Source organism: Lepisma saccharinum, chromosome 6 (assembly GCF_977018435.1).
Source record: "Lepisma saccharinum chromosome 6, izLepSacc3.1, whole genome shotgun sequence".
Lineage (NCBI taxonomy): Eukaryota > Metazoa > Arthropoda > Insecta > Zygentoma > Lepismatidae > Lepisma > Lepisma saccharinum.
The window spans coordinates 36,517,293-36,537,431 of record NC_139234.1 but is presented as its reverse complement, the minus strand read 5'-3'; the positions used below and the strand labels follow the sequence as shown (position 1 = coordinate 36,537,431).

The window sequence follows — 20,139 nt, the reverse complement described above, 5'->3', positions numbered from 1 at the left end:
CTCCCCCCAAAATAGGCAATAGTTAGACTGGAGAGTTCGATGAACTAACCAATTTCTAACTATCCACTGGTAATGGTTATGCTGGAGTAACCGATATCTAACTGTCCTCATTGTATGAGTTTGTAGTTTTTTTTATTTTGTCAGGTTAAGGTTATATGTATCTGGTGTGGAAATGGTCCATTGCACGCGGTTTGATTTGATTTGATTTATTTTACTTCACTTTTTGTGCTACTTTTGACTAATTTTCGAAGATGGGTATGAGTGATGACATGATGAAATTGATGAATGGAAACTCACAAACATCCATGCCCAGGTCAGGATTCGAACCCGGGATCCCTGGCATCGTAGTGCGATGTGCTAACCATTCCGCCACGGGGGCCAGCCAGATGCACGTGGTGGGATTATCAGGTGCCGTCTCTCTGATGTCTGTGCTCCCAGTCGACTATCACTAACCAGGCTGGGTCCAGTTCCAGTCTCGTGTCCCTCTTCAGGTTTTCCTTTTACCCAAGGATGACTATTGCTTCTTTGATGATTCGGCCCCAGTAATTGGTTGACTTGGTAGTTGTGAAGTCAATTCTATGGGCCTCCTGGATGGAATGTTCTGGTAACCCTAATTTTTCGTTATGAAAATTCTTGATGTAGCTGTTGTGTTCTATGCAATGCTGTTTGATTGTCCTCCCCATTTGTACAATGTAGGTAGGCTGTACCACTGGGTGTCTTCTGTCCTAGGTTGTCTTTAGGATTTCGAAGTCAGCTTCTGACTTTCGGTGGCAGTTTGTGGATCATCTTAATGTTATGCTTTGAAAGAATGTGGGTGATGACTGCAGAGAAGTTTCCAGTGTATGGGATGGTGGCTATCTTCTTGTCTTCTTGGTTATCAGGGGGGTCCAGGTTTGTTTGCCGGTTGTCCTTCTTGTTCATGACTCACTCTAGTGTCTTGTTGATGATGCCTTCAGTGTATCCATTCTGTCTGAAAGGCAGCTGTTTTATTCCATCTTGAAGGTGCTCTATGTCGCTGATGTAGATGCCCTGGTGAAAGTAGAGTGTACGCTTGTCCATCCAGCACAGTGGCCAATTTATATTTGGAGAACTCTGGAGTATCACCTGTCTGGGAGGAAATGGAAAGAACTCTTAAACCTGCAGAAGATGACCCTTTTTCAAATAGTTAGATGAACTCATATTTTGGCGGTATCCTCATGGGAAGAATACAGGCAGTGTCAGGTGACGGATTCAGCTTGTAAAAATCCACATGAGATAAAATCTGAAATTGCGATATAATCACTCTTGGTAAATATTAATTTTAATAGTAGTTTAAAACCACTTTATTCATTGTATTGTGATTATTAGCACAATGGTAAAGTTTAGCAGAGTGCACTACAATTCTAGGGGTCCTGGATTTGAATCCTGATTTGAGCATGGGTGTTGTTTTAGAGTTCTTCTCATCAACATCATCATATCGCCATTCTTCCTCACTTTCGTGATTTGCCAAAAGGGGCATAAGAGTGAAGTAAAATAAACCAAATCATAGAATTGTTGCCTATTAATCAAGGGGTCCTTAGTTCGAGACCCAGTGGACCCATATGGTGGTTCGGATCCCACTTTGAACTGTAGGTTCAGTCCCGATGAACGTTTCTGTGCATAACGTGGACTTAAAAACAAATTCATCAGTATTTTTGCATATATTGCAATGTATATTAAGTGAAAGTATGTATGGGTCTTTTTATGCGAAAGAAAACTAGAAAAACAATTCACAAAAGACAAAACGTTTACTAATCATTTTCATTCACCTTCTAAATGGAAATTACAGCATACCGACGGAATTTACATCAAAATCGGTCAAGTATTAACAGAGATATGAGCAGTTTTGTGATCGAGTGGATGCCATCTTTGATGATGTCATAGCAGGAAAATGTACCAGGTGGCGGATCTCCATCCAAGTCAAAATTACTTCTTAAGACACCTACTAACCATTGGTGAAAAAATAAAAAATTCTCTATACTCAAACTTTCCTACAGAACCATACCTAGGGATAGGACTATTTGTTGTTTTTAAAACGATATGTGACTTGGAACATCATTATTTTAAAACTGATATGGAAGTAATTTTATGTTGTTGAACAAGCAAAGATGAAAGAAAACTCACAATATGTAAATGACATATGCATATCACACTAACATTTAAAGTTATGAACATCTTCTGATCTAATTTTGAACTTACAGGTAACGACAGAACATTCAAAATTTTGCCCTGCAAATTCTCGCCAATCTCCACCAAAGTGTCATTGTATGTTCTTGTAAGGGTTACACCTATTTGTGGTTGCCATTCTCCTATCTTCCTGAAGTTTTCTTTATACAATTCCACCAGTTCCAAAGTAAAATCGATCCTGTATCCATTGTTGTCAAGCATAATTGGACCAGTTAGACCATCCATTTTAACCTACCAGAGAAACAAAAAAAAAAAAATCCATTCAATATAAATCACAAATGCTCCTTGAGGAATATGTGTGGTTAACAACCTCATTACTTAATGTATGAAACTAGGTGATTGAAAAGGGTTTACTTTGAAAAAGAATGAACTTTATACAACCAAGCATGTGAATTAAGCATTTAGATATGAAAGAATAATAAGAGGCAGAATTTTGCACTAAATTAAAGGCTATTTATAGATATGGTGAATTCGAGAAAATTACTGATACATCAAAACGCTTATATCAACCCTGGATTATTTCTCCATTCACCAAGATATTACATAGAGGGTAGCAGGATACACTATATAATATATCATAATTACCATTCTTAACCTTCATCTTAAAGGGTGCTAAAAAAAATGTAATCGCTGTCATTTGAATGAGAGTTTGCATTTAACACTTTAGTTTTTCAAGTTCTTTACTGCATTCTTGTAAAAATTTTGAATTTCTCAAAATTTTGTGAGGGCCTGTAGTCCCATTCGCCCCACTCCCTGTAGTGTATGCCAGTGTGCTAGCATGGCCACCTCAGAAATGAATGAACTGGGAGCCCAACAGGCTGACACAAAGTAAAATTTTAAAAAGGGGAGTGGGGGGATTTTGCAATTGTAATGCTGTGCCAGCTGATCTTCCCACATAGTAATATTTACATTTCATCAGTTTTCATGGCCACAAAGTCTGGCTGTTTATACTTAAATTCTGACGGAAGGTACATATGTACAAGAGTTTTATCATGAGTACATGAAACCTATGTTAGAATTTCAAAATGAATGTTATCGACATGCAAAACCTGAAAGTATCTTGATGCCAACTGAATCCATTTGTAACTAAATAGTTTAACAAATTCATCTTACTATTTTCATGTAGTTGATAAGACTATATCCATCATTCCAAGCACTTGACCCATCACAGCTCATGGCCACAACATCTATAGGCTTGCTGCTATCCAAGTCATGCAATGCCTTAGCAAAGAGGTAAACTGCATCATACATCAGGGCTGTTTCAGTCTGAAAGAAAGAGCAAAAAAGAGAGAATGAGAGAAAAAAGTTTTAAGTGGGCAGAAAAAGTTGTTTTCATTTTTCATTTTCTTATTATTAATGTTAAGTAAGAAACATTCTTGACTTTTTTAGGGTTGAAGGGAAGAATGGGGTCTCTCGCCCTAAAAATGTCTTTCCCTGCTTTTCCTGGAGCTGAATTCTCTCATGACTTCTGAATAGTCCAGAGTTCAGGTAATGTCATTTTCTATGGATAACATTGCCAGGACTGATAATTCTTGTGCCATCGTTTGCTTGTCGTTTGGAGGTAGGTTTTTATTAACTTCAACCTGGAAAAGCTTCTTTCAGCAGATGGAATGGCTACTGGAGCAGTTAGAATGATAGGCCTGCATTTTGAGACTTTTTGAAAATTGTCTTAAACACAATAACTGATTTCAATGTTTTTAGGTGCACTGAATAGGAAAATTATCCCCGTTTTTCTCCATCATGTAAGGATTTTTCACAAAATGAAGTTAAAAATTAAGAAAAATTGAAAAAAAAACGTGCATTTTGACCATATTTAATTGACATACAAAATAAAATATCCAGCATTATACCTGCAAAGTTTGAGTTTCAGTCACTTATCGAGTTGCTACAAGTCCTTGTAATACCGTTTGTTCATACCTTCAAAGCTTCTTCGAGAGCTTTTCCTTTTGTAAGTCATCTGCAACAGGTCCCTTTGAAGCGTCCAGCAGTAGTCCACCATCATGATGATGCTCCAGCTGCCCTGATACTGTTGTTCCACCTTCTGGTTTAAACCTTTCACCCTGTTCTTCGCTAACAGCACCAAAGTTTTCCGGGAAGTAGTCTAGGTGAGATGCCAAGAAGTGCACTTTCAAACTCATGGAGCACCCTAAATTTTTATATTGTGTCAGCATGTTATGTTCTATGCCTTTGAAGTTGGGATCTTTCTGGTTCCCTAGGAACTTCGTGACCACATCCTTAAATGCAGTCCACGCTGCCTTCTCACTGTCCTTCATTGTGGAAACGAAGGGTTCATCTTTCATGAGCCTGCGAATATCCGGACCGACAAAAACTCCTTCCTTCACTTTAGCTTCGGACAGTCCAGGAAACCTCTTTACCAAGCATTTAAAGCACTCTCCCTCCTTATCTAAAGCCTTTACAAACTGCTTCATCAGTCCAAGTTTAATATGAAGAGGAGGAAGCAGTACTGTTTTCGGGTTCACCAAGCATTCATGTTGAACATTTTTGGTTCCGGGAACAAGGCATTTTCTTTCCAGCCATTCCATCTTGGTACAATGTTGGGCCCTGTCATGACTGTCCCACTCACACAGGAAGCAGGGATATTTTGTATAGCCTCCTTGCTGTCAAAGCAACAAGCTTAGCACTTTCAAGTCTCCAGATATGATCCATCCGTGGTCGTTGTAGTTGATTTTCAGAACCAGGTCCAAATTTTCATACCGTTCCTTCAAGTGTACAGAGTGCCCTACTGGTACTGACGCATATTTGTTTCCATTGTGCAGAAGAACCACCTTGAGACTTCTCATGGATGAGTCAATGAAGAGCCTCCATTGGTCTGAGTTATACTGAATGTTGAACATGGAAATAAGACCGGGGATGTCATGACAGTAAACAAGTTCTCAGTATTGAGAAAAAAATGAGACAAAATCTTTTTCTGTTTCTATACCAGTAGAATGAAGTTCCGGGGAATAACAATTTGTTTTGCTTCAATCTGGAGCCAAGGAGCTCTGCTGACTCTTTGGATAGGCCCAAATATCTGACCAAGTCGTTTAACTCCATTTGGGTGGAGAGTTGAGGCTCACTGGAGGTAGTATTGTCGAGGAAATCATCACCTGAGTCTTCACACTCGCCCTCAGAATCTGCCAGGGTTTCTAGAGTTTCTGGAGGTGAAGGAACCGGAATCTCGGGTCCATGGGGCACTGGACACATTGCAGAGGGTAGGTTTGCATATAAGATTTCCTTCCTATTTTTCAGATTGAACCCTTGTATGTTGCAAGAGGAAAAATAACAGTCATTACTATGATTATGGGGCTCTCTTGAAACCATAGGCACACCAAAATGAAAAGATTCGGAACTGCCGAAAATCCTCCACAGACAAACAGAAAACCTTATGAGGAGCCCACGTTTTATCTTGGTCTCCCAGTCTTACTCCGAAATAAGCAAAGCAAACTTTCTTGACATAGTCTGTAATGTTTCTTTGCTGTTTTTTTTTTACAATAAACTCGCCACGAACATAGCGAAAGCTGTCAGGAGAATTCTTGCAACCTCTAACAGTCATTTCGTTTCTTCTTAAAAGAAAACAACCAAACACTTAAAAAAAAAAAAAAAAAAAACCTTGTTCACCGAAACACACACAAGCAAAACGAACTGCAGGGGTCGGAGGCAAGGAACAGAATGATCCATGGAGCACAGTGGAGGAGTGGTTGAATGGGGATTTTTGGATGACACATTGGGGAAAACCTGCCCTCAGGGGAAAAGTGGATGTTTGACAGTAGGTTATTGACTCATATACCCTTGTCTCAATAGTATAAATTTAAAGTTATGAGGAACAGCTTATTTTAAGTTACGAAAGATGCTACTAACTGCTTATTACAAGTACTTGCCACATAAGGCGATATGTGAGGTATCAAATCCAAAAATTGCGTTTTGCGCAAAAATGGTACGTGATGGAATGTTTTTACTATTTTTCCCATAATCAGCACCAAAGAATACATACGAATGAGCCATTCAAGTTGAAAAAATTTTTTCATCGCAGACCTCTTTCGGACACACCTCACAAAGTTTTCACCTCACAATACATTAAAACACTTCTTGTCATTTCGATTCATGTCCCATAATTCATCAAATAGTCCATACCACCTAAACACAATTTTTTTTTCAAACAAGGCAATGTTTTAACTGTGTTTCTTTGATCATTGTTCTCAGACACATCGAACACAAAGACAAAGGCCTGGATGTACTGGGTGAACTCATCAAACCTGGCTCCTAAATTTGATTTGATGTTATTTATCATATCATTAAAATGTTCTATTCTAATCAGCATTTATTAAAGGCTCATCTCCATGTTCATAGAAAAAAAAATCGACGTGTCTTCTTCATCAGTTAAAGATGGTCACTTATTTGGAATGACTTTTAGGTGATTAAAAATTTACTAGGACGTGTATTTTACATTAATCAACTACTATGAGCACCTAAGGAACTCAGGTAAATATTTTGAAGTGCAAAAGTCAAACATTAACAAGGAATTTAGATAAAATCGTGTGGACACCTACGTCGATAATAAGATGGCATCCACCGTTAAGAATCTGATTACAAAAACACAACCTAATCCTTACAGTTTATGTTCAAAGTGTAAAAAATCTTACCACAGTAACCAAATACTATGCGCTAGTTGCGAAATACTAATAAACAACACAGAGAAGAAGCAAGCTAGACTGAAATTGAGAAACATCGGCACCAGTAAAGGAAAATTCGAGCCAAGTGGGGAAAACATTCAAAACACTATTCTGCCAAAAGAAAATGATGAAAATGGACAACAGTGTATCACTCTCACAAGAGATACCCTACTAAGTGAAAATAATAACATTCAGTGTGGTAAACAATATTTGTGCCAGTCTACGGACAGAGTACAAAAATGCGCCAACCAATCAGCAACATCTTCTAACAAGAAAATTGAAGAAAACTTCGAGGAAACAAGATCGGAAAATACAGATGAAAAACTGAGGGGAAAAATTACGGATCTTGAATGTGAAGTGTTATCATTGAAGGAAATTATTCAACTGTTGCATAGTGATGTTACCAATGCAAAGAAGGAAAATGAGCTACTGAAGAAAAAAGTGCAAGTACTAGATGCGGATAATGGAAAAACCAAGACTTGGAGTGAAGTTTTGAGCAGTGGAAAGAAACAATGTCATAAAAACGAAGAACAAAACGTCAATTTGTGGCGCAATTTACAAAATATGTTCAGTGTACTTCAAGATCAAGAAAACGAAAAAGGAAATGTTAACTTGGGGTGCGAACTACAGAATAAGTCCAGTGTATGTCAAGACCAAGATCAGGATAAAAACTGCATCTCCGGAATTTTCAAAGAGAAATGCAATCTCAAGCAACAACAAAACATGATCAATGGACTGGGAGAAGGAAAGAAAATGAAAGCAAATAAGAAAACAAAGAATGTAAAACCCGAAGTACTGATATTAAGTGACAGTCATGGAAGAAATTGCTCAAATCTTTTATCTGAGTATCTGCCGAACTGTGAGGTAAGTGACATTGTAAAACCAAGTGCAAAACTAAAATATGTTTTACATGATTGTAAGAAACTATGTTCAGACTTTACTAAGGAGGATAATATTGTGATAATTGGTGGTACAAATGACATGGCGTACAATGAATCAGAGGTGTATTTGCAGGAACTAAAAACAAAACTTGCCATCCTGAAGAACACAAATGTGCATGTAATCCAAATTCCTGTAAGACATGACCTCCCAGAATGGTCAATAGTAAACAAGGAGATTAAGATGACAAATAGACAAAGTGAAAACCTCATCAATGAAATAGACCATGCAAAGGTAATAAAAGCAAATAACAACAGAGAAAATTTCACCATGCATGGCTTACATTATAATGTAAACGGAAAAAGAAATTTGTGTCAGTCCATAGCTATAAGTATTGCAAGTAATCAGGGAAACTCATAATGTCTGAGTCAGTACAGAAACTGACTCAGTCATCATTATCATTATCATTACCATTTACACAAAGCACGTTATCTATCTATTCACGTAATACTAGTGAAACTTGGCCAATATCTGCAGACAAAGTAATCAGTTCACAAAATCTGAATGCCAGTGTAGATGTACATACAGTTAATGTAAACAAAAATGAACAACTTCTTATCTCTGAAAACAAAAATATTTTTAGGTTAACGAGTCAAAATTTTCAGCCATTAAGGAACAAGGTCCATGAGCTGGATGTGATTCTTGGATCCATCACAGAAGTCCCACATATAATTTGTGCCACTGAACATTGGTTGCGAGAAGAAGAGTTTTCTTCCACACAAATTCCAAATTTTAATTTAGCCAGCGCATATTGCCATAAACACAACAAACGAGGTGGTTCTGCCATACTAGTTAAAAGCAATATACCATATGAAAACATAACAAAAACTAATTATTTAAATGAAGAATTCAATTTTGAACACGCAGTAGTGAATTTAAAATTACAACAAAATGAAGCAACAGTAGTTTGCTTATACCGAACACCAGATGGACATTTAGGCACATTTTTTGAAAAATTAGAAACAATGTTGTCCATTTTACTACATAAAAAACGACCCATTATAGTGATGGGCAATATAAACATAGATTTTTTAAAACACAGTCCTGAAAAAAAAATGAACTAAATACAATTCTAACCTCCCATAATTTGATTGGAACAATAAATTCACCAACAAGGATAATACCAACAAGTAAAACATGTATTGATCAAATAATAATTAACCAAGATTTTTTTGAATACTCCACAAATATTTTACCTTTAGCCTTGTCCAATCATGAAGCAGTTTTCATAAGTGTCCATATACCAGAGAATATAATAGAAAAAACTGCAAAACATATCACTACTGTAGAAAAAAGAAAATTCACCAAGGAAAATATATGAAACTTATAACCGATGTGCCAATTACAACTTCCAATCTCCATCGGTCTTTCTACGCTTTCCCCCAAGATCTTATTTTTCTGCTCTCTGAGAAGAAACCCAGCTGCCTCGAGAAACCAGCGTTCTTTCCCATGAAGCCCCGCATATATCACCACCACTACTCCAAGGTGAAGGAAACAGTGTGTCCGGCAATAAACTCCCATATCTGTCCCGTACAAATTCATCTATACTCTGGCTCACGTCAAGATAATTTCAAGCCCAGATGGAGCCTATCACGGAACTTCGAACATTTTAAAATTTAAAACCCCCAAGAAGACTTTCTTCCCCGTTTTAAACAAGGAACCTCTGTTCTCGTGAGACTTTGCAGGTGGCCAGGCTGAGAATCGAGACAATTGCCCTACACATGGCGGTCCCAACGAGACGCATAACTTCCACGATCGCCGCCCGCCAGCTCGGCTCAGTGACAGCGAAGTGACAAGCGTAAATAGTATGAGATTTTGAACTCTTCGTATCTCTTCGCTTCAGTGGGATTTTGGCAGCCAAGGAAGACATAACTTTAACGAAGTGTCCGAGTTGGGAGCGATATAAATTGAGCTGTGAGCAATTAAATTTAATTAGAACAGATGCTTTTCATTCTCGAGATCAGCTCTCGAACAAGGTGCTATTGTGTTTTTGCGCTAAGTGATTCTCACCCTTATCCACCCCCGTGTGTGACGATTCTCGCCCTTACATGCAGAAGTGACCACGTGAGGGCGGAGCTAAAAGTTCAACGACCAATAGAGTGAAGGACAATTCTTCCGGGAACGAAAAGAAAAGGCGAAGTAAGGACTTAGAAAACACAGTTCGACATACGCAAGTTGAAATAGACAGTTCGAGAGACACACTTCGATTACACAGTTCGGTATTCACTTTTCATAGAGACAGTTTTAGAACATTCTTAAAGAGTCTCGTTTCAGCACCTTTGTAGGCTAGAGAGAAACTGTTTTATCTTCTCTGGACCATGTTTAGATTTCTAGCTTTGTGATTTTTCAGACTTAAACTTTAACTGACTAGGTAATGGTGCTCGAGTATAACGTTTTACGGGTAGCGTCAACCATCAGCGGTCTGCGCTGCTAACTTGTTCTGACCCGGTGCATCATGGGTCTGCGAGTGTTTTGTCTTGCGTAGGTGAGCGACCAGAGTTTGTAAGTATTTCTACAGTGATGTATTAAAATATTATATCGTAACATGTTTCAGTGTTCTGATTTCTGATTTTTCAATTTTTGATTCCTACATGTAAAAACAACATTTGGCTTGTAAACGAAGACTGATGAACAAGGAACTTCATCGTCCTTTTCCATCGGCCGAACCAGTGACCGTTCACGCAATGTAATCTTCTAATCGTATCTAATTCAAATTGTGTTCGTACATTTTAATTTCTCTTTATGCGATTGAACATCCATGCCTTATAAATAACCCAAGACTTGGTTCGAACTGTAAACGCCCACTTTTTATTTTTAATTATTGTTATAAACTTTGTATATTCCTTAAAGAAAGAAAACTGGACTGATGTGCTCATGGAGGAAAATTTAAATACAAAAGTAAGCTTATTCACAAAGACAGTAAAATATAATTTTGAAGTAGCATTTCCATACAAAACATACAGACAACCCCTAAATCAAACAAAATCAATTTCCTGGATAACTAAAGGGATAAAAAAAATCCTGTGAAACAAAAATAAAATTATATAAAGAAATTCAGAAAAACAAGAATCCCATACTTAAAGATCACTACAAAAAATATGTAATTATTCTCAGGAAGGTAATAAACAATGCTAAGAAATTGACCATTGCATATAAAATACGCAAATCTGCAAATAAATCAAAGAAACTATGGGAAATTGTTAATGATGAAACTGGTAAGAAAAGAAAGAACGTGAATGAAAAAATAGAAATAATGGCTGATGGAGAGAAAATAAGCAATCCGCTTGATGTAGCACAAATTTTTAATACATACTTTGTGAACATTCCCAATACTGTAAATAAAAATGCAGTAATCTCTACACCTAGATTAAGAACATATTTTAACAGTCCCAGAAACACAAACACTATGTTTCTCACACCAGTAACTGAGGGAGAAGTCGAGAAGGTAATTATAAATTTAAAAAATAAGTATTCATCAGGGCCAGATGAATTTTCAAGTTCTCCACTAAAAAAATGTGCGAATAGTATTTTACAACCACTAGTAAGTATTTGCAACACATCTTTAGAAACAGGTATTTTTCCTAGTGACTACAAAATAGCAAAAGTGAGACCATTATTCAAGAAAGGCAGCAAAGAAGAATGCTCAAACTATAGGCCAATTTCTCTTTTATCGGTCTTCTCTAAAGTAATAGAGAAAATTATGCTAAATAGATTAGTAACTTTCTTAGAAAAAATATGACATTTTATCCAAACATCAATTTGGATACCAAAAAAGTAAGTCAATATCAGAAGCTATTTTTGAATTTACAAATAACACTCTAAAATCGAGAGACAAAAAAATGCATGTGCATGGATTATTTTTAGATTTTACCAAAGCATTTGATTTGGTTCAGCATGACATTTTACTAGATAAAATGGACCATTATGGAATCAGAGGTTTAGCAAAAAAATGGTTCACATCTTATTTAAAAGACAGATGTGAGTATGTAGATATTAACAAAATCAAGTCAGACCAATTGTTCCTCAATACAGGTGTACCGCAAGGCTCAATTCTAGGACCAGTTTTATTTTTACTCTACATAAATGATCTTCCAGAAACCTTATCAGAGTCTCAAACAATACTTTTTGCGGATGATACAAATATCATAGTAAAAAGCCTGGAATATGAGCAACTTCAAAAGAATCCCATTTCAACAACAACACAATTAAACACCTGGCTAAACAACAACAAGCTTTCCCTGAATGTTAATAAAACAGTTCTAATAAATTTTAATCCAGCAAAACAAATAAAAAACTTAAATGTAATTATTAACAATTAAGTCGTCAAAGAATGCAATGCAATAAAATTCTTAGGAGTATGGATAGACACAAACCTATCTTGGGACATGCAAATTACTAATTTAACTCAAAAGTTAAGCAGGTTCTGCTACATGATGAGAATTTTGAGAAATGTTTTAACTTTGAATGATTTAAGGACAGTATATTTTGGACAGATTCAACCTGTACTTACATATGGTATCTCTTTCTGGGGCAGCTCATCCAAAATGCAGAAATTTTTTATTTGGCAAAAACGCATATTAAAAATTATGAAGAATGTATCCCTCTCAAACCCAACAAAACAAATCTTCAATGAATTTCAAATATTACCTCTTCCATGTTTGTACATATTAGAAACATTGTACTTTATTCATACAAATTCTAAAATCTTCTCAAAAAATCTGGACATACACAAGTAGAACACTCGTATGCATAACTCCCTCCATCTTTCTACTGTCCGCACATCCAAAACACATAGTAGTCTAGGATTTCAAGGTGTAAAACTCTATAACAAGCTGCCAGAGGAATTCAAGAATCATAATCCAACCAAATTTAAAATAACAGTAAAAAGCTTGCTTATGAAGTATTTGCTTTATAGCACAGAGGAGTACTTAGATCATATTTTTCATTAATAGACATAACCTTTGATTTTCTTCCATTTTTATGTTCACTAATAGCCATAACTTTTGATTTTTCTTCTATTTTTTAAGTTATTCTATACTCTTTTATACTTTTTAATATGCATAAGTATGTGTTAATTTCTTTGTACTCAAAATCATACATGTAATTAACCTATCCCATATCATAGTGCTATTTGTACTTATAAGATCAAGTGGATGGAAATAAATCATATCATATCATATCATATCAGACTGTCTTGTGACCGTTAAACTAATGTAGTAGCAGTGTCATATTGTTTAATTGATTGAAATGAAAATTTTGTACATTTTGGGGAAGGGGGCCAACATACATTCGAGGGTATGTGTTAATTCCTTTGTACTCAAAATTATACATGTAATTTTATTTTATATTTATTTTATACTCTTTATACTTTTAATATGCTTAAGTATGTGTTAATTCCTTTATACTCAAAATTACACATGTAATTGACCTATCTCATATCATAGTGCTATTTGTACTCATATGATCAAGTGGATGGAAATAAATCTTATCTTATCTTATCTTATCTTTAAATGCCAATTGAATATCATAGTATTTTATTTTATTCCAAAAAATACTTTTATATTTTGATAAGTTTCCTTTAAATGCACAAACTGCGCAACTGCTGTTGTGAAGAAGTACACCCTTCAAGCTTTGCTTGTTCGAATCCATGAATAACTCATTCCTCTGCACAATACTCATCATAAGATTTCTGACTTTGTTACAATACACTAAATTATCTTCAGCAGACAAAAAATTGCAGAATTTTCTGTTCATGGTGTCTAAAAAATGATGATGTCCCTGAAGTCAATAAATTGTTTTCTTTAAGACAGGAACCTAACACTTTGGCAGTTTGTTTAGGCAAGTTCATGTCTATAACTAAATCGTTAATTCCTGGTTGTGTAAATATCTTGGGTTCGGTTCCCTCTTCTATGCCATACTCCATGTCATTGCTTTCACCATTACTGGATGAAGCGTCTGTATACAGTAGTTGTTGTGGTGGATCAGGCACTAGAATTTCAGGGCCATGTGGTACAGGTCGTAAAGTCAGTGGCAAGTTAGGATATGTAATGCCTCGTTTGTTATTAGTATTAAAACTTTCAACAGCACACAAACAGATATAATATCACTACTATGCTCTCTTGCTTCACATGACCCAATTGAAATTCCCCCCTCTTTTTGAGGAAACTGTATAATATATACAGCAAAACTAACTTCATTTTCAGATTTCCGATGTCAAATTCATTAAGAAAACGTTCACAGTTTCCAAACAGCAAAATCATTGACATTCAGAACTCCCTTTTAGAGTCGGCACTTTTATGGAAACATACATGTATATGGCATTTTGCACCCCCCCTTTTTTTTCTTTTTTTTTTTCAGGAAACGGTATGACATACAAGCAAAAGTAACTTCATTGTTGGATTTCCCATGTCAAATTCATTAAGAAAACGTTCATAGTTTCCAAACAGCAAATTCATTGTAGAGCAGTGAAATTTATACCATAGTTTATGAATACCTAATTTTCATACAGATCTAAATACAAAAAACTTCTTGAAGCATAAGGACCATGATGAAATCTAATGATACAGGGATGAGCATAATTAGCTGACGGTTTTAATATAGCAGAAATGAAATGAACATGTTTCACTAGAGCATATTATATAAATGGGATAAATTCTACACTTGTTCACACAACACAAACACACACACACACACACACACTAACTGATACTAACAAAAAATTAAGTATATCAAGTGGTCACCTTGTGATGCTACGCAGTATTGGAGTCTTTTTTTCTGAAGTTTAACATCACATGTTTCAAGGCATCCTTTCCAATACTATGGCCTCCCAGATGGCATAGTGGTTTCATTGTTGCCTTGTAATCAAACACATAGTTGTTCGGATCCCACTTTGAACTGCAGGTCAAGTCCCAATTAGCCTATATGTGCATAAGTGGACTTATACCAAAATCTCCTGCTCCTTTCCAACACTCTCAACTGCTTGCTCGACAAGACTCCAATATTGTGTAGCGTCACAAGGAGACTACTTGAAAAACATTATTTTTTATTAGTATCCATTTGTGTGTGTGTTTTTGTGTTGTATGAATTCAATGAGTATACAGATTAATTGTTTCTTTTTCTTTAATTAATCTCGAAGAAGTGTAGAATTTATTCCATTTACATAGTATGCTCTAGTGAAATGTGTTTGTATTTCTGCTATTTTAAACTGTCAGCTAATTATGCTCATCCCTGTACATTTACAGTGTTACAAGGATGGAACAACTAACCTTTATTGAGTATGCTTTGAGATCTGGATGACCATAGCTTTCACCATGACTCCAATCATTTACAATCTTCTGCAGCTCTGGTTTGTCAGGATCAAGAAGCCTTAATGATGTAATGTTTGTACCATTCAGTCGAAACTCATCAAGGTGCACAGTGTGCATATCCTGAAATTAATAATAAGCATATAAGAACTGAATAAAATTTAACAAATGAACATGACATGGCTGTTCTGAATAATACACAACCTTACGTGACTAATGATTCTACACTTCTAAGGAATGAGAAAGACGTTCCGTAGTTCCAAATAATACCATAAGTTTATTTTGTTCAAGAGATATGATTGCAATTATTTCTTCAATTGCAAGGGCTGTGATAATGATGATAAGTGCCTTGGTGGCTGAGTGTTGGGACTAATAATCTTAGCATCAAAAATTGAGTTTGATTCCTAGTGTGTGTACAAGAGTTTCTTTGTGAATGTTTCTTTATTAATTTTATGCTCATAGTTCATTCTCATTGTTGCAATTAGTCCAGATTGGTGTAAAATGGAGAAAATTTAAAATTAGCTGAATTTCCATTGAGAATGGTAATTTTCATGTTAACATCCATCCTTGTATAATGTTATTTTTCAGACAAATTGTAAGCTTTAAGAAATTACTTTAATATTATGAAACATTTAATAAGTCTTATTAAAAATCAATAAAATTACAATGTTTTTATTAAAGGAAACTAATTTCTACACTCCATATGCAATGAGATAATGTCATACCACTATTCATTATTAAATTTTAATGCTCAAGAACTTTAACTTTTCTGTGGAATGTGACAAATAAATAAATAAATAAACTCTGTACCACAACAGGCCATTGAGAGCCATTTTTTTTCCATTGGTGATGCACAGGCTCCGCTACATAAATTTCAGGCACTGGTACCAAATACAATGTGGGTCCACCGACAACCAAAATCAAATTATTTTCCATCATGTAATAAACACGGGTGACATAAACACTGAAACCTCATTCATCAAGCATTAAATTAGATTATACAAAAGCAGAATACACACACATGCACGTGCACTCACACATACATACATACCACGTACACTGAACCATCACTGCACTAGGAATGCCTGGAATGGGAATTTTGTGAATGTTGAAGCAATATCTCATGCTGTTCACATCACGATTGGCTGGCAGGAGACCTGATGGATTCTCCTCTGCATACCAGAAGGCAACAGGTGTCTGTTTTGTGGAAATGTGATCATGTAAGCATATTCACCACGTGCTGAAAGGTGGGGCCTGAAGGTGTAGTGCCAAAATCTCAGAAACTGTCCCACTTGTTGGCTGTTCCCGTACTAGGGTATCAAGGAAGAGCCAAGACTGGATGAACCATGAACCAGTGGCGTATTCTCGCACATTATCTGGTTTACCACTGGTAAACCAACTTCTTTTCCTCAGCCGCGGTAGCTCAGTCATTAGGGCATCTGACTACCATGTGAGAGACCCGGGTTCGATCCCCTACCTGTTCAAGTGGCTCCGGTGCCCACCCAGCGTCGTATAAACTGGGTACCTGGAGGAAACTGAGGAGTAAAGGCTGCCAGGACCATGTTGCTGACCACATCACCCCCACCTGTGGCCGTGATCAAGAAAGTGTGGGGCCCTAACTCCACACCCCCTATACACCTTCATGGCGTGGGGAGCACTTTACTTTTTTTAAACCGGCTTCTAATTAACGGAAAATTTGTAGTTGTTAGACTTCTGTTTTTATTTTACTTGCATACCTGCATTGGTGTTTTATTTCTATTATATCTAATTAATATACATTGTATAATAAATATATACAAGAAATAAGAATTGTTGCGGTAAACCAGGTCAAATTTTCAGAATACTCCACTGACATGAACAAACATCCAGTAGAAATCAATATACCAGCTGGCCACGATCCAAGAGACAAGCATTGGGTGTCATGTTTGATATCTTCAGTGGTGTGCATACAAGGTAAGCTACCAAAGCACTGCTTCAGTATGCAGTCCAAATTCTGCATAATTCCCAGGACACTTAGACTTCCCAATAGTGTCAAGAGGCATTTTTGCTTAGCCTGTGAAAGACTTAAATGCCTCAAAGCAGTGGCGTGCGGTGTTTTTATCAAGGCAAGCCTGCCCCTTGATGTACTATTGTTTATTTAAAAATTATATATTCAGTGCTTCGGCTATCTAAATGGTCACCACACTTTACTGGATATCAGCAATGAAGAACTACAGTGGAACATCTGACTCACCAATACATCAAGCAAGCACAACAAATTTCCACAATGACTATGCATCGTACCATGCATTGACTTGGACTCCAAAGCCCAGCATGCCTGCTGAGAGCTGGTAAGAGGTATAAATAATTATGGTGTGTGCCTCAACATAGCCTTAACATTGTTACATGGGCTGTAAATTTAAAAGTGGCAACACTGTCAGGAAGAGGTGATAACAGCTTGCATGTACTATCAGGCAGTGAGCATTGTCAGTTGGGACCCATGTTGATGCGTGGAGTGCCAAAAGTGGTCGGTGCAGTGAGTGTTGTTCTGTATGTACATGGTTGAAATGAACACCATTTTGTGTACTGCCCAGGCACCAGGGGCGCCTACTTGTCAAAATTATTGGGGGGGGGGGGTGCTCTGATCACTGAAATAAATGAAAGAATGATTCACTCACTCCCTTTTTTTAAAAATAAAAATTACGTCTTCGTATAGCAGTTTTTAAGCAGATATTATATTCCTCATGCAAATGAAATGTAACATGAGAAACTTTTAGAAAATGTTTCAAACTCTCTTTATGTCTTCTGTGTCTGCTAATTTGTTTTTTAGATAACAATTAACATTTTTATTTAAAAGTAGGCTATGTATTTACGTTAAGAGGCCAATATAACAGTTGTAACATGCCGGCTTCGGTAGCCGAACGTGTTGGGTGGTCGATTCAACTAGCTTTGATCCAGAGGTCTTGGGTTCGAGTCCCGGCGAGGGCATGGGTGTGTTTTAATGTCTGCAACAGACTTATAAAAAAAGGACATGTGACAGTCGCAAATAACCTTAGTGTTGAGGTACCCATAAAAATAACGAATATTTACAATATTTAACAGTTTTATTTAAATATTTACATAAATGCTAACACAAATCGCAGGAAAATTAGTTTTACTTTTTTGTTCTTGTTACTTTTTAAATTTAATTTTGCAATAATAAAATAACACATAGCACGCTGTGCTTTAGCAATAATCTTTGATCATAGCCGTTCCCGCTTTCGAAATACAGACTTTTCATCAGCTTTCCTTGCGTACTTTACTGCAAGCCAGTGTTAAATAAACTCAAAGACTTTATAATTATTTTCCCCTTATTCTTTGTCCTAGAGGAAGATATATCGAGGATAACTAAATATTGTACATATCAATATTGCCTGAAAGTCGTGTTTACGACCTCAAATTGTTCAGAATTCACTAAACAACATACTGGTATAATTGTCATATCACGTCATTATTTTGAAACTCTTTTTAGTAAAAATATTAACAATACTCATAATTATATACTTAGTATATAGTAATAAGTCATGTGTTTTGCTGTCTCCGGTCATACCCCCCCCCCCTAAGTTGATGGTTTTGCGGTCTCATCCCCCCAAAGTTGGTGATCTAGAACATTTCAAATGTGTATTTAAGGTTAAGTTCATGTTGCCCAATTCAGAGTAAACTTTACAAGAGAAGCAAAATAATACATTAGATCCTCTTAAGCAAAATTATTTGAGGGGCTCTGCCCCCACATCATTAACATTGGGGAGGCTCGAGCCCCCCCAAGCCCCATGGAGTCGGTGCCTATGCCAGGCACGTAGCCAGGGGAAGGGCTCGAGGGGCTGAAGCGTTCCCCAAAGTCCTACAAATATCTCATTTAAATGATGTATAGTGGTAATTAATTTTACTTTCTTTGCAGGATTAAACATCTTGTATAATAAGTTGTAATACAGGGTGTCTCATAAGTAATAGCGCAAACTGACACAGGTGAAAGTACATGATAATAGAAGCAAAAAGGTCTCAGTAAACAAGGGTCTGCAAAAGAGCCGTTTTTGATTAATCGCGAATGTGTGATTACAAGCTGTCATTGATTGCATTTTGTAAACACAGAGTGCTTTACTCCTTGCATGGTCCGAGGTTTGCTCTTTGTTTACAAAACAGAACATTTCCGAGAGGTGGTGTTGTAATCAGTGGCGTATACTGGGTTAAGGACCTGGGCTATCGAACCATATCATAGTGTTCGAATGGACAAAAATTTGCTGGTGGGGGTGTTTTTGTTTTTTAACTCATTTGGGGTGGAGGGTTGAAGTGATGTGGCTCTGGGATTAAAAATATATACCTCATAAATAAAACATGGAAATGTACACTGTCAATAAGGAAAGGATTTCAAGAATTTCATTCTTATTTGCATAAATAAGAGGCCCATATTGTGAAATATTATGTAGGCCTATATAAAATAAATTTTCAACCTACATATTTTCACCATTTTAAGTTGGGGTACTCCTTGTTGGTGCAGTGGTAAGGTCGTTGCCTTGAAACTAAGGGGTCCCGGGTTCAATACATGGTGGTTTAGATACCACTTTAATTGTAGATCCGATCCCCATTAGCTTATCTGTTCATAAAGTGGACATACAAGAAAAATCCACAACGATTTGGAGCTTATCGTCATTCGTAAGCCGAATAGACAGCTTGATAATTACATGTATGAGTATGTCCCTCATTTCAATTCACTACACAACACAGCACATATCATTCACAAAAATACAATCCACTCACTACTGTATTCACACGCTGCCTCTAAATAAATTCCATGCACCAAGACCACTCGACGCGATGTAGACTAGAACTGATGCAGTAGAACACTCTCCAGGAACCTCGACGAGGAGAATTGCCACACAAGTGACAGTAAGCCGCAGTAGTGTATGGAGAATTTTACATCGCAATTCACTCTACCCTTACCACCTCCAACGAGTTCAGTGTCTCAGTGATACGGATTGTGTTCCTAGAGTGACGTTTTGTCAGTG

At 36.6% G+C, this 20,139-nt stretch overlaps 1 protein-coding gene across 2 annotated transcripts in view; it reads right to left on the bottom strand.

The window, feature by feature from the left end:
* Positions 1–20,139, bottom strand: part of LOC145988691 (glutamate receptor ionotropic, kainate 2-like) — a 172,398-nt gene that overhangs the window by 53,098 nt on the left and 99,161 nt on the right. For both annotated transcript variants that reach the window (XM_083123769.1, XM_083123771.1), the window contains exons 7-9: positions 15,080–15,241; positions 3,319–3,471; positions 2,218–2,436 (exon numbers count right to left, since the gene is read on the bottom strand). In XM_083123769.1, coding sequence (XP_082979895.1) covers positions 2,218–2,436; positions 3,319–3,471; positions 15,080–15,241 — 534 coding nt within the window. The remainder of the gene's footprint in view (positions 1–2,217; positions 2,437–3,318; positions 3,472–15,079; positions 15,242–20,139) is intronic.